This window comes from Miniopterus natalensis, chromosome 7, assembly GCF_054644295.1.
Source record: "Miniopterus natalensis isolate mMinNat1 chromosome 7, mMinNat1.hap1, whole genome shotgun sequence".
Lineage (NCBI taxonomy): Eukaryota > Metazoa > Chordata > Mammalia > Chiroptera > Miniopteridae > Miniopterus > Miniopterus natalensis.
In genome coordinates, this window is record NC_142087.1 from 62332162 (window position 1) to 62357596 (window position 25435).

The 25435-nt window shown below is 38.0% G+C and overlaps 1 protein-coding gene across 3 annotated transcripts in view; it reads right to left on the reverse strand.

Annotated features, from left to right (window-relative positions):
* DYM (dymeclin) overlaps positions 1 to 25435 on the reverse strand; it is a 272348-nt gene that overhangs the window by 174772 nt on the left and 72141 nt on the right. For all 3 annotated transcript variants that reach the window (XM_087819082.1, XM_016225068.2, XM_016225069.2), the window contains exons 7-8: positions 11892 to 12017; positions 9798 to 9940 (exon numbers count right to left, since the gene is read on the reverse strand). In XM_087819082.1, coding sequence (XP_087675208.1) covers positions 9798 to 9940; positions 11892 to 12017 — 269 coding nt within the window. The remainder of the gene's footprint in view (positions 1 to 9797; positions 9941 to 11891; positions 12018 to 25435) is intronic.

Consider the following 25435-nt stretch of genomic DNA (forward strand, 5'->3'; position numbering starts at 1 on the left):
GAACTAAATATTTGTCCGTCCCCCCCCCAAACAAATATTAAAGCCTTAACACCCAATGTGAAGGTAATATGAGGTGGGGCCTTTGGGAGGTGATTAGGTTTACATGATGGCATCAGGATGGAGATCCCATGATAAAATTAGTGCCCTTATATGAAGAGACAGAGACACCAGAGCTTCCTTTCTCTACCATGTGAATGTACATTGTGACCTTCTGCAAGCCAGGAACAGAGCCCTCCCCAGGACGCCAATCTGTCAGCATTTGACCTTAGACTTCCCAGACTCCAGAACCATGAAAAATAAATGTCCATTGTTCAAGCCACCTAGTCTATGGTATTCTGTTAGCAGTCTGAGCTATTTGTTACCACCATACACCCAGCTCCCATCACATAACAAATCATACGGGTAAGGGTCTTTGGCCATTTGTTGCATAGAACATCTCTAACAAGATAGGGTGATGTGCTTATAAATTCAAGTAAGAATTAAATGTCACTTGCCCTGCTGACCATAACTAAGACTACCAATACTAGTGATATTTTTTATTAGATGAACATTTGAAATATTTATTACAATTCAGGTTGGGTCAGCATCAAGTCTTTATTAAAATCTTTGGCCAATTTTATAAACAAACTATCAAACAGATAATAAAATCAGGTAAATTAAGGAATAAGAAATGGAACCGTAGTGACTGTTGTCAAGGCAAGTTCATTTAGGAAGCAAGGATAAATCTCTTGTGGGCAATATCTATTTAACAATCAAATTTTCCTTTCTGACTGCTTTTGGCCAAAATGTGCACCACATAAAATGAAAAGCCAGTTGGAGAAACAGCAAAAACATGGCTGGTGTATTCAATTTAGTCAGTGTTTCAAAAACAGTTTTTACGTAAATTTTAAAGATTGAGCAGATCAAAAAGATAAAATATTCTCTTCAATTTTTTAATTATCAGATTTTCTGATCACTAACTTCATCTAATTAAATTTATTTTCTTTTCAATTATTTTAATTAACAAGCAGCAGCAGAGCTTCAGTGCAGGTAACAAAAGTTATTTACATGAGGATAAATGCTATATAGTTTTAGAAGTGATTTTATACACAGTATCTCACTTATTCTTCACAAAAATCTGGTACGAAACGGCTTATATTTATCAGCTTGACTAAGCAGGATAATGAGATTCAAAGTTGAAGAACACATCTAAGATCACACTGAGCTGGGCCTCCATCCAAATCACCTGATTCTCAGTATCAAGCTCTGGAAATCCATCCTTATCTGCAAAGACTTCCGGGAATGAGTGAAGAGAAGACAGGTGAGAAGTCCCTGTGGTGTAACCCAAAGAACGAAGAAATCAAAGGATGGGGAGAGCTTGGTATGAACTCATGAAAGGCTTGCCCAGCATCTCCTGCCACTGGGTGTCTACTGGCCCCAGTTACATGAAGATCCTTGCAGTTAAGTCCTAAAAGTCAGGAGAAACTTTAGGAAGTTAACTCTAAAATGGGCTGTCTGGGGAAAACAGGCTACTGCCTCATAGCAAATCCTCACAGCAATTCCAGGAAATAAAATCTATTCTATATAAGAGAGACACAAAATCCCCAGTTACACTGATTTTCATTGTTATTTATATACACTACCCACAGAAACACCCTGCTTTTCACAGAGAAATGAGAATGTGTCAAACCTCTCACAATATGGTGTCAAGGACATAACTCTGAATAAAGCAGAAAGCCCCAAAATACTTTTAAATGATGATCTAGAGCTGAAAATGAGAGCAAATCTTTTTCTTTGGCTGGAATTATGGCCCACACCACACCTAACAAAACTGTAACAGATATGCTGAAAGGTCTGTACCTGTATACATAACACCTGAAGGGGAAAGATAGGACATGAAAACTATGGAAAAGACCTAGATGATAAAAGCAGTAATAAATTCACTAATAACTGAATATTATCTGCCAAGAGTTAACAGGCATTTATACTACATTAATGAAAAAGTACAGTGTCCAGAATCAGAGAGGTTCAAGTTCCAATCTATTTGATGCTGGAGTGCTGTACTTATGGTCAGACTTAAAGAATGATCCTGATAACCTGTACCTCATCCACAACAGAGAGCAATACAGAAAACAGTTTAAGAAGAGAAACAAAGATCATACATAGCAGGGGGTCAGTGAAACCCATTAGAGCTCCCTCAAAACAACGTATTCCTCAGTAATTAATAGTATTGGCTCAACTATCTGCCATGATGGGCCCAGACTTAAGCACAGAAAAGGGACCTGTGCCACATGAGTGGGGCTGAAATGGACCGGCTATATCACAATCAAATAGAATGTTTATTGAAAACGTATATGATCAGTCCCCACCTCATGTCTAATGAAACAGATATTCCAAGGTGTAGTACAGGCACATGCATTTTTTTAAAAGTATGCCACTGGTGGTTGCCAGAGGGAAGTGGGTACGGGGTGAAGGGGATCTTACTATATGGAGACAAGAGAAGATACGATTTGGGGTGAGGGGCACACAGAGCAATATATAGATCTTGTAACACAGAAACCCACACCTGAAACCTATATGTTCATATTAACCATTGTCACCCCAATAAAATTTAATAAGTAAAATAAAACTAAAACTAAAAGTAAAATAAAAGTATGCCAGGCAGTATGCTAATGCTTAGGAGCCACTGTATGGCCTTTATTATTATCTCTACTAATCCTGGAATTCTATGATTCATTAAAAAACCACATTAATTAAAACTGTAGCATTCTTTTCTACCCAGTAAAGTAATATAGCAATTGATTATTCTTCCATTTTTTCAGCGCATTAGAGGAATTTCTAAACTAAAAAAAAATGGGAAGAAAACCATTTTTTCTTGTACTGAAAAATTATGAATAGAGGCTTCTTGGCGTGTATTATAGATCTTACCAGGTAAAGTAACATATGAATGTACAATTCATTCTAATCACTTACAGTGAATGAATCTTATCACACTCAACACATGTAAAAACACTATATGAGTTAATTTTCAGTACTCTCCTTAGCTGTAAAAAAACTTATCAGTAGTAATTAAAAAGTATTAATAATTCCTCCAATCATTTATGACATTTTGAGCAAACATCATCCAAGCATTCACTGTGTTCTGCAGACCAAGAAAAAACAGAAAGGATACATGCTGCATCATGGAGCTTTTAGTCTAAGATAGATAAAATGGTAAGTGTAGACACAAGAAAACCTAACTATAAAAGTTTAATTTAAGAGCAACACAAATTATATTATATACTTACTTAAGGAGATTTTGAAATATAGAGGGAAATCTCTATTTCTTTATTTTTACTGAGGTAAAAACAAATGCCTACCTCATTTGTTTTTAAAGGTAGCTGAATGTTAAATTGAATAAAGTTGATGAGTATACTGTGGTTGCGTAAGAGATATTCCCTTTTAGTAAGTACACATTAAAGTACTCAGGGGTAAGGAGCTATGATGCATGTTTTTATTTAAAAAATTGTGTGTGTGTGTGCAGGATGATAAAAATAAAAAGAGGGAAGGAGAGTACAAATATATAACAAATGAGAGAATGTTAACAAATCAATCTGGATAAAGCCATATAGACTTTTTTTTCTTTTTTAACTTTTTAAATTTATCTTTATTGTTGAGAGTATTAGAGGTATCCCATTTTTCCCCCCATTTGATCCCCTCCACTCCCCTCCCACCCCCTTCCCAGGCCTTCACCCGTTATTAACTGTGTCCATGGGTTATGCATATAACTTCTTTGGTTAATCTCTTGCCACCCTTCACCCTCCTTCCCTCTTTCCTCTAAAATATGATCATCTGTTGCATGTGTCAATGTCTCTGGATTTATTTAGTTCATCAGATTCTTTTGTTCATTAGCTTCTTCTTAAAGAAGACCCTTCAACTTTTCCTGTAGTGCTGGTCTGGTGGTGATGAATTCCTTTAGCTTTTCCTTATCTGTGAAGCTCTTTATCTGACCTTCAATTCTAAATGATAGCTTTGCTGGGTAGGGCAATCTTGGTTGTAGTTCCATGTTTTTCATCACTTTGAATATTTCTTGCCACTCCCTTCTGGCCTGCAAGGTTTCTGTTGAGAAATCAGCTGACAGTCATATGCATGCCCCCTTGTAGGTAAATAACTGCTTTTCTCTTGCTGCTTTTAAGATTCTCTCTGTCGCCCAGCTGGGTGTGGCTCAGCGGTTGAGCGTCGACCTAGGTTCCAGGCGATCGGGGTTCGGTTCCTGGTCAGGGCACATGCCCGGGTTGCGGGCTCGATCAATGATTCTCATCGTTGACGTTTGTGTCTCTCTCCCTCTCCTTTCCTCTCTCTGAAATCAATAAAGATATATTTAAAAAAAAAAAAAATTCTCTCTTTGTCTTTAACCTTTGATATTTTAATTATGATGTGTCTTGCTGTGGGCCTCTTTGGGTTCCTCTTCTTTGGGACACTCTGTGCTTCCTGGACTTGTAAGTCTATTTCTTTCCCCAGGTAGGGGAAGTTTTCTGTCATTATTTTTTCAAATAGATTTTCAATTTCTTAATCTCTTTCTTCCCCTTCTGGCATCCCAATAATACTAATCTTGGGCCTCTTGAAGTTGTCCCAGAGGCTCCTTATACTATCTTCATATTTCTGGATCTTTTTTCTTTTTGCTCTTCTGGTTGGATGTTTTTTGTTTCCTCGTGTTCCAAATTGCTGATTTGATTCTCAGCATCCTCTACTCTACTGTTGATTCCATGTAAATTATTCTTCATTTCAGTTTGTGTAGCCTTCATTTCAAATTGGTACTTTATTATGTTATCCATTTTCTCAGTTATTTCCCTAACAGTCTGCTTAAACATCCTTATAACCAAAATTCTGAACTCTCTATCTGTTAGCTTGCTTGGATCTATTTCATTTAGTTCCTCTTCTAGAGATTTCTTCTCTTCTTTCCTTTGTGACATGTTTCTTTGCCTCCACATTTTGGCTGCTTCCAGGTGTTTGTTTCTATGTATTAGGTAGACCTGCTATGTCTCCTGGAATTGGTAGAGTGGCTTCATGTAGTAGGTGTCCTGTAGGGTCCAGTGGCTCAGCCTCCTCAGTCACCTGAGCTGGGCCTTCTAGGTGCTCCCTTGTGTGGGCTGTGTGCACTGTCCTGTTGTAGTTGAGCCTTGGTTGCTGCTGGCGTCCCTGGGAGGAACTGACCCCCAGGCCAATTGGCTGTGAGGACCAGCTGCAACGACAGCCAAAGAGCTGCTGTGCTGGAGACACTCCTATGGATCAGGATTTACTTCAGTGGAGCTTTGGTGTTCACCAAGTGCGCCCCTTGAGTGTGTCACTCGTGGATGTGGTAGGGTTGTAATACAGCATGGTCGAGTCTGACCACCAGGTGCACTGTCTCTGGGGCCTCCTGGGAGGTGCAAAGTCAGCCTTTGCCAGTGCCTTGCCCAGGGCCATCCTGCATGAGCTACACAGCTGTAGTTGGCTGCTACTTGTGCTGGCCTTGGAGGTGCCCAGGAGAGGCCAAGCTATGAGCCAATGCAGGCTGCTGCTAGTGCCAGGCCTGGGGCCACTTATCAAGTCGTATGGACCCCGCTGCTGCTTGTTTGAGAGATTTGAGGAAAGTCCTAAGCATGAGGCTGGAGAGGCCACTTGCACAGAAAAGCCCCTGGAAATGGCCTAGATGAGCTGCAGGTGGGGAGGGGAGGGGCCTCCGGGAATCAAGGGGCGGGGCCAAAGGTGTGAGTCAGGTGCTGGGGATTCAAATATGGGGTCTGCCTGCCGGCTGTGTGCGGGGAGGACTCGCCAAAGAAGCAATGGCCTCCACCAGCTCCTCTGCCTGTGAGAAAGCCCCTCCACCTCTCACCCGGATTTCAGGCAGGTTAGTTCCTCCCCGAGTGTCCCAGGTCCTTTCTGGCTGCTGCTCGGCCCTGGGTTCAGAGGGAGTGCATTCGAGTGAGTCGTGCGCGGGACCTTTAAGAGGAGCTCCTGAGGCTCCAGCAGCTTCCGAGACCCTCAGGGACAGTCCCCGCTGGTTTCACAGCCCGAAGTTATGGGGATGTCTCTTCCCAGCCTGGAGCCCTGTGCTGAGGGCCTGCTGTGGGCCTGGGACCCCTCCCTCCTCCAGGAGACCTCCGCCACCGAGATTCCCTCCCGGGTTTACCCGGCGGCACCGGGTGTGGGCCCGCGGCCGCGTCCCATATTCAGCCCCGATCCACCCTCGTCTGCGCCCCTCCTACCGCTCTCGGTGCTTCTTCAGCTCCCTGGCTGCAGGGCTCCTGCTCAGCCAGGTATCAGGAGGCTCTGAGTGGTGGTGGTTCTGCATCTTAGCTGCAATTTCGATGTGGTTGTGGGAGGCGGCGGGTGCAGCTGTTACCTACACCGCCATCCTGCCTCTCCCAGCCAGTCTAGACTTTTTTGTATTACTTTTATTTTTGGAACTTTTCTATATGTGTGACTTTTATTTCCAAATAAAGTTTTTTAAAAAGAGGAGGAGGGAGATAAGTGGGAAAATAATTAGTAAAATGTTGATAATTCTTGAACATAGGTGTGGGTAGATAGAGGTTCATTGTACCATTTACTCTACTTTTGCACATCTTGAAATTTTCCATAATCAAATGTTAGAAAAGAAAAATAAAGAGCAGACAAAATTATGTATGTAAAGTAGATACTAGCGTGTCTGGCAAACAGAAGGCATTCAAAAAATGACAGACATGTTGCTCTAGCTTTTGGTATTTAATTACATACAAGTATTTATTGAGAGTCCAGATGTAAGACACTCTGCTGGACACTGTAGTGAACAACCTCAGAGAAGTCAAGCAGCTGCTCGCACACTCAGGAGTCAGGTGGTAACAATGAAAGACAAGACAGTAAAGCTCAGGTAGCAAAGAAACTAAGTTCAAGTGCAAACCAACATCACCTCCTTCCTGTGTGATTTTAGACAAGTAATTTAATAGCTAGGAACATCTCTACATCTATCACATTAAAAAGTAAAACCGTCTATTTTCACAAGGTAGCTATGAGAATAAAGTGAGATGCATGAAAAGTTGCTCTGTAAACTCAGAAGTGTTACAAATATGTTAGCTCTTACTGTATTGTTTGGAGAGCCAATGTAGGGAGATGATGCTTCTACACAGTAATCACAATACAAAACAGAGTAAGTGCCACAGGAAAAGACCAGATCCTGCTAGAAGGGAGAAGAGGAAGTCTTCATGGAGAAGGGAGAACTTGGAATGAACCTAAATGGATGGATGGATACACAGAAAATCAAAGTGATAGAGAAGAGGAAGAAGGATTCTAGGTTAAAGAGATAATGCACAAAAGGCATGAAAAAAAGTATCAGGCATGCAAGATGTAACAAAGTTTTTGCAAGAATCTAGGAAACAAATAATAGAATAACCAGAAATAAATCTGAAAAAATTGACAATAAAATGGAGAAAGCCTTTCCTAACTCCTGTGAGGGCCCAGGCATGTGGCTCACTACTCATCTGGACCTAGTTCTAGCACCAGGATTCTCATCTTTCCCTGCCGGAGTCAACAAAACTTCGCTATCCAAAGCTATGAAGTTTTCCAAAATAAGGCATGTGGTTTCAAAGGAAATAATTTCAGCAAAACGCACAATACACACACTGCTATGAAAGAAAATGGTTTCTGTATCCACGAAAAATTCAACCCCAATGAAAATGAATATAATCCAAAGGAGCTTATAATTTGCATCCAGCTTTGCAACATGATTTCTTTTCAGTGAGGAACTTCCAAATCACATTTTCTCAAGCCAATATTAAAGTAAGAAAATTCCATAACTACCAACCAAAAGATCATCCATCAAGTGATCACACAGAACTAAAGTCAATTTTTTTTTTTTTGGTCTATTTAACTGACTTTCCTAAAATGTGGCTTAATTCAAAATTACATACTGTGATCAAGTTTACATTTTATTTTGCCCACAATACATAGCTTTGCTTTTTAGGAGAATGTCCTTTCGTTGTTTTTATAGTCCTTTGAGTTGAATACTGTGAAATGATGATGATTACTCCATTATGATTTACACTTTTGCATGAACTGTTTTGTAAAGATTTAGGAAGAAAGCTATATAAAATGTACTGTGACTATAGCAGACTATTTTAATGCCCTTAACTGAATATTAAATTTTAAAATAGTGGGGGGAAAGACCATAGAATCACTGAAAGTTATATGGAAATAATCTCAGAGATCATCTGTTCCAACCTTCTCATTCAAAAGACAAGGAACCTGGGAGGTAGGGAAATTAAGGAACTTCCTTCCAATATACTAACTAGGTGGGAGCAGATCTAAATTTTAGAAGTCAAGTTTTTTGACATAAGCTGCTGATGACACCATGTGCCATCCTGGACTTTATTATGATGACACATAACTAAGAAAAACCAAAACCACACACAAATCTATGTTTACTTAAAAAACACACACATACACACACACAAAAAAAAAACCTGCAAAGTTTTGCCATTGTTTTGAAGAAAGCAGGTAATGAATGACCTTATACTTTCTCCTCCCAAAAATCTCCAACCATATTTGAGTATTGCAAAACACTTATCTTTTAAATACCTATACCAGTTTGATAATAAAAAAAAAAGGCAAATACTACTGGATTCATGAAGCCTTCCCACGGGACGCAAAAAGTCATTCCTATGCTGCCTTCGTGGCCATGAATGAGCAAGCTGTGTACAGCCTCCACACCTGAAACAAGGAGGGCAGTGGGTAGGAGTAACTCAGAGAATGAAACTCTGCAGGTCTGGCATTCTAGACAGCCCACTCAGCACCAAAGACAAAGCCATGAGTGATCACAAATATAATTCAACTCACAACTAAAAGAAATCAAAGGAAGGCAAACCTAGAAAGCTTGGTTCACAGATCAATTCCTAACATCAACAGAGAGGTCTTTTAATACAAAGAGGTCCCCATGACTCATTATCTAATAAGTTACCACACATTTTCATATGAAACCGATGTTCCTCCTTGAGTGTGGGGAGGATGCTACAGCCATAATTCAGTTGTCAAACTCAGCTCCATTTAAAATTCCGTCAAACAGCCGAATTCTGCACTAATTAGGTAGAACATATAGCAAGAACACCCGAGTAGGCCTTACAACTACCAAAGTGTCAGTCTACTTTTTGTTTCTCCTCAGCATAAAGAAAAAGTCCAGTTTATATAATCTTTCACACCAAAAAAGGGGAGGGCCAAAGGTACTCTGTACTTCTAGAGTCTTTAGGTCTGATCACTGCCAAGCAGAAATGAGACTTTACATGGTGGGGAAGAAGTTTCTTCAGTTAACAAAATTTGCTTCTAATCTCATAAAATTCACCTTTGTGCCACTTTTGAATTTATAACAAAACTCTTCAAAATATATTAATTGGTCATTAACAAATGAATCATTGAATATAATATGAAAACTATACCCAATTAGTCACATAAAATCCTAACCAATAAAGTCCCTAAAATAGAATGATTTCCTTATAAAACACAAGCAGTAAAAAGTTTCCAAGAGCTTAACTGAATTTATATCATACAGCTAGAACTCATGTAATATGCATATTTATTTATAAACATTCTTCTTGAAAAATGGCACCTTTTAGGTAAACAATCTATCCATTATTTGTATATATTTCGAAGCATAAATCACTGCACCGAATGCAAAAATTAATATTTTAAATTACTTTCAGTATGTCACATTTAGACAGCTGCAGAGATCCAATATAACTGTGAGTAGTAGCAGCATAGGGCACAGAATTATTTATGACTAATTAAACAAAAATCTATGTAATAAAGCACTAAAAAAATCAGAGAGGGCTTACTTGCTACTCCTGACGCAAGTCCATAGAGCAGTCCTCCCCCATCCGATTGCTGAGGGAGAACATGCGCTCCTGGAGGCGGTGGTTTTTCTTGTCTGATAAAGTTATACAATAAGGTTTTCACAAGTTTGCTGGTGTATGGAAGACTACAAAGAAAGAAAAAAAGAACGTCAAACTCATACTTATGGGAGTCACCCGATTTTATATAATGATAATCTATGTAATCTATTAATACAAAAGGATTAGCATAGTTCAAAGAAGTCTAGCATTGTCTTCTAATAGTGAAGACCACGGGGACTGAGATCAGACTAGAGGCTTAATTCCAGCTTTCCTCCTTCCTACGCCATAAGTCAGGGATGGGAAACGTCTGGCCTGTGGGCCATATACAGCCAGTGAAATCATTTGTTCTGGCCCTGCCAAGGCAACTGCAGTTCAAGTCATCACATTAGGAGTGAGTTAATTAAATGTTTTAGCAAATATAGCAGGCTAATTTTTAAGCTGATAATTTTGTATGGCCCAGAAATGATGTTAAAAATATCCAAAGGGCCCTTGGCAGAAAAAAGGTTCCCCGCCCCTGCCATAAGTCATTGGTCAAATCACTTCCACTCTTGAACTTACTTTATTTGTAATCTGTATAACAGGTGAGATATTATAAATTCAGTGTATAATACAGTACCTGGCACTTGAAGGGAGGTAGTAATATAGAATTAGTAGGGAAAAGCAAGAACTAAAAGGCAATAAAAGACTATACTTTTTTAAGTATGAAATTATTCAATTTGTGCATGCACATAACAAATATGTCAGTATGTATACAGATTTTTTTAAATGTTAATACTTTGCTTTTAAGTAATGGGATGAGAAGAAGGAAGAGAAAATAGGTGAAAAGGAATGTATGTCCACAAATTGGTGATACATCAGTTCCCGCAATCCAGAGAAAACTTCTTAACAGACTCTTGAGCCAAAGCTCAGGCCTTTTCCCTATTATCAGTGAAGAAAATGAAGGCAGTAAGAAAGACGAAGGTCCCTGAGAACTTTAATTAAAACTACTTTATTTGTCTTTGTCTTAAATTCCAAAACTCCATGAAGACTGTGCCAATAGAAGGGGTGTGTGTGTCTGTGTGTCTATGTGTATTTAATTTATCTATTCCCATCCCTACTCACTAAAAGATTATAAGCTTCTGCTCAGAGTACAGCCCCATATCCTAATAGCCTGGCACGTGGTTAGCACACAATAAAGATTTGTTAACTAAATTAAAATAGGAATAGTCAGTTAAGAGGATGTTGAAGTAGCCCAAACTTATGGCAATGGGGCACAGATTACAGTAGGTTATGTGGAACTGTTGAAAAGGGGAAGATACAAAAATAATTTCAATGAACAAATATTATTGGATGACTGCTTAGACATAGAGAATGATAGAAAAGAAGAAAGATGACTTCAAAGTTTCAATTCTACAAAGAAACCGCTAAAGAAGGTAATGGAGCTAGGAATAAAGGGGGCAGGAAGAAGGGATAGTTTGGACAAAAAGCAAAATTTGTTTCCTTATGTGTTGGGTTTGAAGTGCTGACAGCACAACCAGAAGAATGTCTGGTTGGAGATCTAGAACAATACTAAGGTAAGAGGCCCTAGCCAGGTAGCTCAGTTGGTTAGAGTGTAATCCCAATTAGCTAAGGTTGCAGGTTCGATCCCTGGTCAGGGCACATGCAAGAATCAACAAATGAACTCATAAGTAAGTGCAACAAATTGATGTTTCTCTCTCTCTCTCAAATCAATCAAAAAAAAATTTTTTAAATACTAAGAGGACAAGACCAAAAATATAGATTTATACAATAAAAAATTAGATGAACATATTTTTTGTTGTTTACTTTTTAAATTTTCAATTATAGCTGGCATTCGACTTTATTTTATATTAGTTTCAGGTGTATGGCATAGTGCTTAGACAATTATGTAACTTATAAAGTGATCGCCCCGATAATTCAAGTACCCACCCAGCTCTATATATAGTTATTACAATATTATTGATCATATTCCTTATGCTTTACTTTATATCCCGTGACTATTCTGTTAAAAACCTAGACAAATTTAAAACAGAAACATACCATCGACCGCGCATCAAATACTTGTGACTGATGCTCTGTCGCAAAACTTCCTTGTGGAAGAGTTGGCAGGAAAGAAAAACAACCATTGTTGATATAGCTTCTACTGATATTTCATATGTAATGTCTCTGGAGAAACAGAAAACAAAACAAATAACGATCAGTTTGGAACAGTAAGATATTGCTCTTTTCTGAATAAACTATATATTTAAAAACTCAAATCTAAATATTCATCATGTTTCTAGGTTATAAAAAACACACTAATATTTTTAACATAAAAATTAAGTTAAGAAAAAATATGAAACCATTTCCTAGTCATTAGCTCTTGTACTTGGGTCAGGTATCCCATTACTTAACTATTTTCCCGTTCGCGTCTCCTACTGAATGACAAGCCTATTTATTAGTGTATAATGGAAACAATTACCAGCAGTACTATGCTTTAAAAATCCACTCGAAAGTGCCTATGTTCATTCCTGTTTAGTTAGAATACAGAAACATTCAGATTATAAAACTGAAGAGAAAGAAAACTGTCTTTTCAAGTTGACAGTCACTTTACAATGAGAACAATGGCATATCCTAGACCGTCTTTCTCTAGGGTTCACATTCTCAAGACCAACTCTGCATGTTCAGCAAAGTATGAACAGTAAACAAATTACTCCTGTTTTATTATGCATATTTCTTTTATGCCCTCCCAAGATCATTATCCCCTTTTAGAAACAAATCTTATTGTGTCTCAGCCTTCTGGCTAAGATCAAGTGTAGAAGCAAATCTTAGATCCAATAAAAAAGAAATGAAATTTTGGCTGAAAAGGGAGCACAAACAGAAATAAATGCATCAAGAAATCTTCAGTTATTGCAAAAATTTGAACAGTAATATGTTAGACCAGGAAAGTGGGAATCTCAACACAGCAAAAAGGGTAATAACTCCAAAAGAATATAACAATATTTTTATAGAACTGAAATATTCATGGAAAACCTAAAGAAAAAATACAATCTACTTAAATGAAATTCATTAAACAAATTAAAGATGACTTGATTCTAGAACTAGGCAAGCTTAAAATTCTACCAGATATTTTAAGGAGTTATTGTTGACAGAAATATCTTTTCAATACAAAGTATACAAAACACATGAGGCCTAGTCAATTGATCTAATGCCATGCAATACAGCTGTAGTAATAAAAACAATATAAAAAAATAAACCAATGGAAACCAATTAAGAACTGAATGTATAGTTCAGACTTGTGTATATATGGAAAAAATATATAATAAAGATAGATCCAGAAAACAATAGAGAAAAAAAATTGTACAGAAGATGATGCTAGGAAAAACTGGCTCATTTCATAAAGAAAAATGATGATGGCTCCCTATTTTACAACATATCAAAGACCTACTAAAGATGAATTAAAGACTTGGATGTGAATGGTAAAGCTAAAGTTAATAGAAGAAAATGTACAATGATATGTTTGTAACATAAGCACAAGAAAGGACTTCTTAAATAAAAGTCTAAGAGCACGAACCATAAAGCCAAAAAACAAAGGCACTTAATTACATCAAAATTAAGAATTATTGCTCAACAAATGAAACTTTGGACAAAGTTGACAGGCAGATGATAGACTGGAAGAATAACAAAAAACTACTATCTAGAATGTTACAAGCAATCTCTGCAATGTCAAGAAAAAGGCAAGAACTCCACTAGAAAAAGAGAGTGAAAGATATAAAGTCAATTTAAAACATTATATTGTTTTATGCCCTAGAAAAGGTAAAGCAGTGGCAGACATATAATATATAAACCCTCATGTACTGCTGATGGGAATATTAACCAGTCAGGTCATTTTAGAAAACCACCTATGACCCAGTCTATGTATATACACCAAAGAAAATTTCACAGAAATATGTCTCAGGACTGTGAAAGATACCCTCTAAATGAGTCCAAAAATCCCTGCTTCCTGATATTCATGCCCTTGTGTAGTTTCCTCCCCTTGAGTGTAGGCTGGATCTAGTGACTCCCTTCTAACAAAGAGAATACAGTAGAAATGATAAGATGCCACTTCTGAGATAGATAATAGCTTACAAAAAGGTGACGGTTTGTGTTGGACATGCTCTCGCTCTTCTATTTGCTTTATCTGAGGGAAGCCAGCTGCCTTGTGAGCTAACATATGGAGAAATCCACCTGGCAGAGAATTAAGGAAGGCCTCCAGTCAACAGCCAGTGAAGAAGTGAGGCCCTTGGTCCAACAACCCTAGAGGGGTTATTAATTCTATCAACAGCCAAGTGAGAAATCTAGGAAGCAGTTCCTCCCTAGTTGAGGCTTCAGATGAGATCACAGCCCCAGTGATAAGTTCAACTACAACGTCATGAGACACCTGAGTCAGAAGCACCAAGCTATGCTGTACCCAGATTCCTGATTCTAAAAAACTGTGAAACAATGTTGTTAAACAGCTAAGTTTTAGGGGAATTTATTATGCAGGAATAGATAATATAAAGACATTCCTTATTTGTGGTGTTGCAAAGACAGGCAATCCAGGTGTCCATCACTGCAGAACGGGTTACATAAAATGTGGTGGATGCATACAATGGAGCAGTTTTAACAGCAACACACTAGTTGTTCATTTAGCAGGGGTAACTCTTAAAAGTTCTGAGAGGAAAAACTAAAAAACTGAGCAAGTTCTGTAACGCAATTCTATTTATGTACATTAAAAACATATGTACACAGCACTGGCTGGTGTTGCTCAGTGGATGGAGTATCACCCTGCACACTGAAGGGTCTTGGGTTCGATTCCCAGTCAAGGGCATGTACCTGGGTTGCAGGTTCGATCCCCAGCCCCACTGGGTACATGTGGGAGGGCAACCAATTGATGTGTATCTCTCAAATTGAGATTTCTCTCTCTGTCCCCCTCCCTCCCTTCCACTCTCTCCAAAAAAAAAAAAAAAAATCAATGAAAAAATATTCTTGGGCGAGGATTAACAACAACAAAAACAAAAATATGTACACACAGGGATAACATTTTATACTTGAACATACACATATAAAAATGCATGCATTAAAATACACATTACAATGACTGTTTATGGGAAAGTATCTAGTAGAACTTAACATAATAGTAGGTACTTAACAAATATTAAATGGAATGAATGAACCATCTACAATTCTATATTTAACAAGTTATCTGCTTTGAGAAGTTGGATTATGTTTCATTAGGGTGTTGTTGTTTTTTACACATTGTTGCCATTTGCAAATCATCACAAACTTAGTAGCTTACAACAGCACAAATTTGTTGTCATACAGTTCTGGGGTTGCAGTACAGGTTTCAAGGGGTTAAAATCAAGGTTATCAGCAAGCTGCTTTCCATTCTGGAGGCTCAGGAAAGAATCCATTTCTTGTTGGTTTGGATTGTGCCCAGGATTTAGCTCCTCTGGGCTGTAAAACACAGGTCCCCATTTTCTTGCTGACTGTACGCTGAGGACACTTCCCAGCTTCTAGAGGTCACCTCATTCTTTGACTCATGGATCCCTTCATCTTAAAGCCAATTATCGCTTTGAATGACTCCTCATATTGCATCTCTCTGGCCAACACTTTTGGTTTTCTCTCCTACCTTTAAGGACTCATGTGATAGACTGGGCCCACTAGGAAAATAAAGGACAGTCTCCACATCAAAGGTCCTTAACTTGAACCACATCTACATCTGGTAGAAGAGGTTTCCTTCTGTTCCTACTTTGCTAAGACTTTTTTTTCATGAATGAATGTCGAATTTGGTCAAATGCTTTTTCCACATTTACTGAGACATAGGCCTTTCTCATTTATTTTGTCAACATGGCATATTATATTGATTGGTTTTCAAGTGTTAATAATATTGCATTCCTGAGATAAGCCCCATTTGGTTATGATGTGTTATCCTTTTCACACACTGTTAGATGCAATTTGCTAATTTTTTTTAATTTATCGATTGATTTAGAGAGAGAGAGTAAAGGAGGGAGGGAAGGAGGGAGAGAGAACCATTGGTTTGCTGTTCCACTTATTTGTACATTCATTGGTTGTTTCTTGTATGTGCCCTTAAGAGGATTGAACCTGAAACCTTGGCATATCAGGATGATGCTCTAACCAACTGAGCTACCCAGCCAGGGCAATTTGCTAATTTCTTAAAAAAGATTTTTCTGCTTTCTTCTGATATAATGTCATTGTTGGGCTTTTAGCATCAGGGTTATGCTGGCCTTGTAAAACACGTTATCCCATCTGCTTTTGAAACACTTTATTGAAATAGGTACTTTATGATATAATATTGCGCAAAGATAGCAAAATAGTATGTACCATATGAATGAATATACATGCAGATGCTAATATGCAAAAAATACAAACAGCAACCCTGGGAGATGAGATTATAGGTAACTATTTTTATTATTTTTAATTTAAAATTTTTAATTGAATTTATTGGGGTGACATTGGTTAATAAAATTATATATGTTCCAGGTGTACAATTCTGTAATATATCATCTGTATATGGTATTGTGTGTTCACCTCTCCAAGTCAAGTCTCTTTCAATCACCATTTATCCCCTCTATACCCTCTCCTACTTCCCTCCATCCCCTTTTTCTTCTGGTAATCGCCATACTGTTGTCTGTGTCTATATTTAATTTAAATTTTTAAAATAGGAAGGCATAAAGAATATGAGTGAGAGAAACATTTGCTTCAAACTGGTTGTGTCTACTGGGAAATTTCCTGGAAAAAAAAAAATCATAAGAAACGATCTAAGGATAATAGCTAATCTCATTTTGACCACATATATTTTATGAAGACTTTTATGTTTTTGGATTTTTGAACAGTATAAATGTATCATCTATTTGAAAATTAAGTTAATCGGGAACTAAAAATAGAGGATAGTCATAAAATTGAACCTTTATTGATTAAAATCTGATGACATATTGAAGTAAGAGCAAACAAAAAACTGAATCACATTGTGGTATGCTGTAGAAGTCATCGACCCAAAATTAGAAAACCTAGGACCTGCTTCTAAGTTCCCTATTAAACTCATCCTGTTCTCTTCAACAAACAACTATCTCTGGGTCTCAGTTTTCCTATTTGTAAATAAGTACATTAGACTAAATTATCTCTAATGTCATTTCTTGCTATAAATTTCTATAATGCTCAAAAAAAGAAATTCAAGGCAATGCTGGGTTCCTATAAAAACAAAATTTTAAATATATTAATTGGGCTATCTTAAGTGCCAAATAATCAGGGAAAAGAGCCAGGGAGACCAATACTTGAAAGAAACCAAAGTTCTACCATGCTGAGTGTGGTGGTTTTTAAAAGATGAAAAATGTTTTAGGCCAACAGATCTTTCTTGTTTTAATGTCCTTGTATAATCTTCAGAAGATTTTCATTACACAATCACCAAAACAAAGTCAACTTTAAAAAGCCAAAGTGTTGCTTTGGCTGCCATATTATCCCAAGAACTTTCCACCATCTGGCTGAAAATGTCCTAGAACAAACTACTGTTGGAGCAAGTTATTAATTTCATGTGAAGAAAAAAAAGAAAGGCGCCATGACCTTGCACTGCTCTGCTAGGGCAGAGTGGAACATTTGGATAAAGACAAAAGTCTTCATTAAATGGGTGTTAGTGTTGGCTAAGGGCAATGTCAATGAATACAGAGGAAAAAAACATCCTCCTCTGACTTACTACTGGATAAGAAACCGGACAGTACTGTAAATGGAATATAAGTTTAACAAAAACAACTAACAAGTACAAAGGATTAAGACCAAAAGTTAGAAATATCACTGTCATGCCAACAATGGAGAGCCTAAAAGTAAAATATAAGGAAAGATTAAAAAGTGTTATATTACAAATGCTGTCAATAGTAGTGATGGCTAGTTTTAAAAGTCAAGAAAATCTCAGCCCTGCAAGTGTTGGCTCAGTGATTGAGTGTCGACTTATGGACCAGGCGGTCACAGTTGGATTCCCAGTCAGGACACATGCCTGGGTTTCGGGCTCAATGCCCAGCGGGGGGCATACAGGAGGCAGCCAATCAATGATTCTCTCTCATCACTGATGTTTCTCTCTCTCTGCCTTCCTCTCCCTGAAATTAATAAAAACACATTTTTTAAAAAAGTCAATAAAATCAAAGACAAGGTAATATTCCTCATTTATATTAAGTCTAATCAGTGGAACCAACAGTGCCTGGAGTTAGGACTCAAAAAACGTGGATGCTTGTCTCAGAACTGTCACTTGTTACCTTTCTCAGCCGCCTTACCTGTGAACTTCATCATTTGTAAAATTAAGGGGGTGGATGAAATAAACCCAAATATCCATTTCATGTTTTCATGGTTTCTCAAAGAACTAAGAAAAGAGCTAGAAATAACTTCTAAATATATGAAAAGATGTTCAATCTCACTTGTAATGAGAAAATGCATACAAAAATCACAATGTGATTTCCATTTTTAACTTACAAAAAATTTATAATAATAATATTCCCAAGGTTCTATAAAATGGATTTGGTAGAACTATAATAGGTATAATCTCTGTAGGAGGCAAATTTTTTTTACCAAATTTTTATCAAATTTGGGGATGTACACACTTTCAACTCTAGATTTATATGACGACTATACATGTATATATGCATAAAGCGAATTTATGTGTATGTGGTACATACAGAAAATGGAATATTATTCGGTGCTAAAAAGAAATGAGCTATTAAGCCATGAACATGGAGGAACCTTAAATATATATTTAATACTAAAAAAATGAAGACAATCTGAAAAGGCTATGTACTATATAATTCTAACTATATGACACTCTAGAAAAGGCAAAACTATGGAAACAGTAAAAGAATCAGTGGTAGTCAGGAGTTGGAGCAGGTAAAAGGGAAGAATAGGTAGAGCACAGGATTTCCAGGGGGGTGAAACTACTCTTATGACACTACAATTATGAATACATATCATTATACATTTGTAACACCCACAGAATTTACAACATTATTCACAGATGACTTAATATTGTACATAGAAAACCCTAAAGACTCCTCCAAAATACTACTAGACTTAATAAATGAATTCAGCAAAGTAGTAGGTTATGAAATTAACATCCAGAAATCTATGGCATTTTTATACACCAATAATGAACTCTCAGAAAGACAAAATAAAAAACAATTCCATTATCCACTGCTACAAAAAAATAAGTAGGAATAAACTTAACCAAGGAGGTAAAAGACCTGTACTTGGAAAACTATAGGGCATTGAAAAAAGAAACAGAGGAAGATATAAACAAGTGGAAGAATATACTGTGTTCATGGACTGGAAGAATTAACATCATTAAAATGTCCATAAACCCAAAGCAATCTATAGATCAGTGCAATTCCTATTAAAATACCAACAGCATATTTCACAGATCTAAAACAAATATTCCAAAAATTTATATGGAACCAAAAAAGAGCCAGAATAGCCGCAGCAATCTTGGGGAAAGAAAAACAAAGTTGGAGGGATCACAATACCGGATATATCAAACTATACTACAAAGCCACTGTAATCAAAAGTCTGTTACTGACACAAGAACAGGCATATAAAGCAATGGAGCAGAACAGAGACCCCGGAAATAGACCTATGCCATTAGAGTCAATTAATGTCTGACAGGAGGCAAGAGCACACAATGAAGTAAAGACAGTCTCTTCAATAAATGGTGCTGAGAAAATTGGACAGGTACATGCAAAAAAATGAAACTAGACTACCAACTGACACCATATATAAGAATAAACTCAAAATGGATAAAAACTTAAATGTAAGTTGCAAAACCATAAAAATCCTAGAAGAAAACATATACAGTAAAATCTCAGGCCTCTCACGTAGCAGAATTTTCGCCAATACATCTCCTAGGGCACGGGTGGGGAACATTCAGCTGAGGGCCATATACCGTCCTTGAAATCATTTTGTCTGGCCCTGCTAAGGCCTCACCAAAGAAAAGCAGTTCCAGCCATCACTTTAGGGGTGAGTTAATTAAATGTTTGATTAAATAAAGCAGGCTAATTTTTAAGTTGATAATTTTTTATGGCCCACGAATAATGTTATAAATATCCAAATGGTCCTTGGCAGAAAAAAGGTTCCCCACCCCTGTCCTAGGATAAGAGAAACAAAGGAAAAAATAAACAAATGGGACTACATCAAATTATAAAGCTTCTGCACAGCAAAAAAAACCACCAACAAAATGAAAAGGGAACCTACTGTATGGGAGAACATATTCACCAATTACACATCTAATAAGGGGTTAATTTCCAAAATACATAAAGAACTCATCCAACAAAAGGAGGATAAGCAATCCAATTAAAAAATGGGCATAGGACCTGAATAGACACATCTCCAAAGAATACATACAGATGAGGAAGAGATATGAAAAAACGCTCAGCATCACTAATCATCAGAGAGATGTAAATTAAAACAACAATGAGGTATCACCTCACACCTGTCAGAATGGCTGCCATCAATAAACCAACAAACAAGTCCTGGTGAGGGTGTGGAGAAAGGGGAACCCTAGTACACTGCAGGTGGGAATGCAGACTGGTGCAGCCACTATGGAAAACAGTATACTTTCCTCAAAAAATTAAAACTGTAACTGCCATTTGACCCAGCAATCCGACTTCTAGGAATACATGCTAAGAATCACGAAACACCAATCAGAAAGAATATATGCACCCCTATGTTCATAGCAGCATTATTTATAATAGCTAAGATCAGGAAACAGCCCAAGTACTCATCAGTAGATGGGTGGATAAAAAAAGCTGTGGTACATTTACCTCATGGAATACTATGCAGCTGTAAAAAAAAAAAAAAAAAAAAGAAGAACGATATCTTACCCTTTGTTAGAGAATGAATGGGCCTGGATAGTATTATGCTAAGCGAAATAAGCCAGTGAGAAAAAGACAAATATCACATGATATCACTTATATGTGGAATCTAATGAAAAAATAAACTGATGAACAAAATAGGTAAGGGGCATGGATGCATTTCAGAAAGAAGAGGGATTGGGGGATGGGAAGAGATTAACCAAAGAACTTATATATATATGCACTGCCCATGGACACAGACAATAGTGTGGTGAAGGCCTGAGGTAGGGCAGGGGCTGGGTGGAGGGGGGCAAAGAGGTGGGGAAATGGGGGACATCTGTAATATGGTCAACAATAAAAAAATTTTTTATAAAGATACAGTAGTTGAGAGAAACTGGCTAAAGGGTAAAAATAAATAGATAAATAAATAGATAAATAAATAAATAAATAAATAAATAAATAAATAAATAAATAAATAAAATAAAATAAAATAAAATAAATAAAATAAAATAAAATAAAATAAAATAAAATAAAATAAAATAAAATAAAATAAAATAAAATAAAATAAAATAAAATAAAATAAAATAAAAGTTAGGATCATTCAAAAAACAACCGATGAATGCATAAATAAGTGGAACAACAAATCACATTTTTTCTCTGTCTCTAAAAAATCAATTTTTTTTAAAAAGGAATCAACCAATGAATGTATAAATAAGTGGAATAACAAATCAATGTTTCTCTTCCTTCCCCCTCCTCTAAAATTCAATAAATAAAAAATTTTCACAAAAGAATATACAACACTAAAATAAAACCATAATTTACACTATGCCTGTGGGTGATAATGATGTGTCAATGTAGGTTCATTAACTCTACCAAATGTACCACTGAGGTGTAGGGTGTTCATAGTGAGGGAGGTTATACGTGTATGAGGTCAGAGGGCATATGGGAACTCTGTACTTTCTTTCTGCTCAATTTTGCTCTGAACCTAAAACTGCTCTGAAATATAAAGCCTATTAATTTAAAAAAAAAAAATAGTGTTATAGCCTGGCTAGCGTGGCTCAGTGGTTGACCATCAACCTATAATCTAGGAATGGTGGTTCGATTCCTGGTCAGGGCGTGCAGGAGGAGGCCAATCAATGACTCTCTCATCATTGATGTTTTTATCTCTCTCCCTTCCCCCCTGTGAAATCAATAAAGATATATTTTTAAAATATTTTTAAAACAGTGTTATATTATTTGGAAATAAAGAGGTAGAATAATAGTAAAGGTTTATATAAACCACCAGAATAGCTAAAAATTAAAAATTATTGTCTCTGGGGAGGAAAGGAATGAAAGGAATAAAAGGAATAGGACAAAGAACATTTGTTCTCATCATAAGCCCTCTGTGCTATTTGATTTTTTTTCAAACCATGTGCACACATATATTAATTTAAAACAACTGCGTCAGCAGCAATGGCTAGTATTAAATATCCAAGTGTAATGCAATCTGAATTATGCTTGAAAAGAAACTACTTCGTAAAAAATTAATTTATATAGGTGGCACAAAAAAGATAAAAGGGAAAAAAAATCAACCATCTGTTGGTAGAATTAAAATTCAGTTAATGTCAAACCACTTCATCATATGTTGCTATACATGTATTAATAATAGTAAAAGAATCCCTGATGAACATAGATACTAAAATCCTCACTAAAATACTAGCAAACCGGATCCAGCAATGCATTAAAAAGATCATACATCATGACGAAGTGGGATTTATTCCAGGGATACAAGGCTGGTACAACATCCGCAAATCAATAAATGTGATACATCACATAAACAAAATGAAGGACAAAAATCATATGATCATATCAATAGACACAGAAAAAGCATTCGACAAAATCCAGCACCCATTTCTGATAAAAACTCTCAGCAAAGTGGGAATAGAGGGATCATACCTCAACATAATAAAGGCCATATATGACAGACCTACAGCCACCATCATACTCAATGGGAAAAAACTAAAACCATTTCCATTAAAAACCGGAACAAGACAGGGATGTCCACTTTCACCACTCTTATTCAACATAGTACTGGAAGTCCTCACCATAGCAATCAGACAGGAAGAAAACATAAAAGGTATCCAAATTGGAAAGGAGGAAGTAAAACTGTCATTATTTGCAGATGACATGATATTGTACACAGAAAACCCTAAAGACTCCATCAAAGTACTACTAGATTTGATAAACGAATTTGGCAACGTAGCTGGATACAAAATCAACATCTGGAAATCAATGGCATTCTTATACACCAACAATGAACTTTCAGAGAGAGAAACTAAAAAAGCAATACCATTTACCATTGCAACTAAAAAAATAAGATACCTAGGAATAAACTTAACCAAGGATGTAAAAGACCTGTACTCAGAAAACTACGTGACACTGAAAAAAGAAACAGAGGAAGATTTAAACAAGTGGAAGAAGATACCATGCTCATGGATTGAAAGAATTAATATCATTAAAATGTCTATACTACCCAAAGCAATTTATAAATTTAATGCAATTCCTATGAAAATACCAACAGCATATTTCACAGACCTAGAACAAACATTTCGAAAATGTATACGGAACCAAAAAAGACCCCGAATAGCTGCAACCATCTTGAGAAAAAAGAACAGAGTGGGAGGGATCACCTTACCAGACTTCAAACTGTATTACAAAGCCACTGTAATCAAAACGGCATATTTTTAAAATATTTTTAAAATACTGTTATATTATTTGGAAATAAAGAGGTAGAATAATAGTAAAGGTTTATATAAACCACCAGAATAGCTAAAAATTAAAAATTATTGTCTCTGGGGAGGAAAGTATTGGTACAACAGGCATATAGATCAATGGAACAGAATAGAGACCCCAGAAATAGACTCACGCCATTATGGTCAGTTAATATTTGACAAAGGAGGCAAGAGTATCCAATGGAGTAAAGATAGTCTCTTCAATAAGTGGTGCTGGGAAAATTGGACAGATACACGCAAAAGAATGAAACTAGACCACCAACTTTCACCATACACAAAAATAAACTCAAAATGGATAAAAGACTTAAATGTAAGTCACAAAACCATAAAAATCCTGGAAGAAAACATAGGCAGTAAAGTAGTAAACATAGACATCCCACGTAGTGGACTTTTCACTGATACATCTCCTAGGGCAAGAGAAACAAAAGAAAAACATATGGAACTACATCAAACTAAAAAGCTTCTGTACACCAAAAGAAAACAGCCTCAAAATACAAAGGAACCCCACAGTCTGGGAAAACATATTTGCCAAGGATGTATCTGATAAGGGGCTAATTTCCAAAGTGTACAAAGAACTCACAGCACTCAGCAAGAGGAAGACAAACAACCCAATTAAGAAATGGACAGAGGAAAAACAAGATGGCGGCGTAGGAAACAGCTGCACCCGCTGCCTCCCGCAACCACATCAAAATTACAACTAAAATACAGAACCACCGTCACTCAGAGCCTCCTGAGATCTGGCTGAACAGAAGCCCTACAACCAGGGAACTGAAGAAGCATCAAGACCGGTAGGAGGGGTGCAGACGAGGGTGGATCGGGGCTGAATCCCAGAGACGCGGCCACGGGCCCACACCCAGTGCCGGGGTTGAAACCCCGAGGGAATCTCACCGGCGGAGGTCTCCTGGAGGAGGGAGGGGGTCCCAGCCCCACAGCAGGCCCCCAGACCAGTGCTCCAGGGCTGGGAAGAGACGTCCCCACAACTCCGGGCTGTGAAACCAGCGGGGACTGTCCCTGAGAGTTGCAGAGGCTGCGAGCCCCAGCAGCTCTTCTTAAAGGGTCCACCCATGGACTCACTCGGATGCGCTCCCTTGGAGAGCAGCGCCGGGCAGCAGCCTGACAGGACCTGGGACACTCGGGGAGGAACTAACCTGCCTGAAATCTGGGGAGAGGTGGAGGGCGGCTTCCACCCAGGAAGAAGGGCTGGCAGAGGCTGTTGCTCCTTTGGCGAGTCGTCCCCGCACACAGCCGGCAGGCAGACCCCATATTTGAGTCGCCAGCACCTGACTCCCACCTTTGGCCCCACCCCGTGATTCCCGGAGGCCCCGCCCCTCCCCACCTGCAGCTCATCCAGGCCATTTCCAGGGGCTTTTCTGTGCAAGTGGCCTCTCCAGCCTCATGCTTAGGACTTTCCTCAAATCTCTCAAACAAGCAGCAGCGGGGTCCATACGACTTGATAAGTGGCCCCAGGCCTGGCACTAGCAGCAGCCTGCATTGGCTCATAGCTTGGCCTCTCCTGGGCACCTCCAAGGCCAGCACAAGTAGCAGCCAACTACAGTTTGCTGTGTAGCTCATGCAGGATGGCCCTGGGCAAGGCACTGGCAAAGGCTGACTTTGCACCTCCCAGGAGGCCCCAGAGACAGTGCACCTGGTGGTCAGACTCGACCATGCTGTATTACAACCCTACCACATCCACGAGTGACACACTCAAGGGGCGCACTTGGTGAACACCAAAGCTCCACTGAAGTAAATCCTGATCCATAGGGGTGTCTCCAGCACAGCAGCTCTTTGGCTGTCGTTGCAGCTGGTCCTCACAGCCAATTGGCCTGGGGGTCAGTTCCTCCCAGGGACGCCAGCAGCAACCAAGGCTCAACTACAACAGGACAGTGCACACAGCCCACACAAGGGAGCACCTAGAAGGCCCAGCTCAGGTGACTGAGGAGGCTGAGCCACTGGACCCTACAGGACACCTACTACA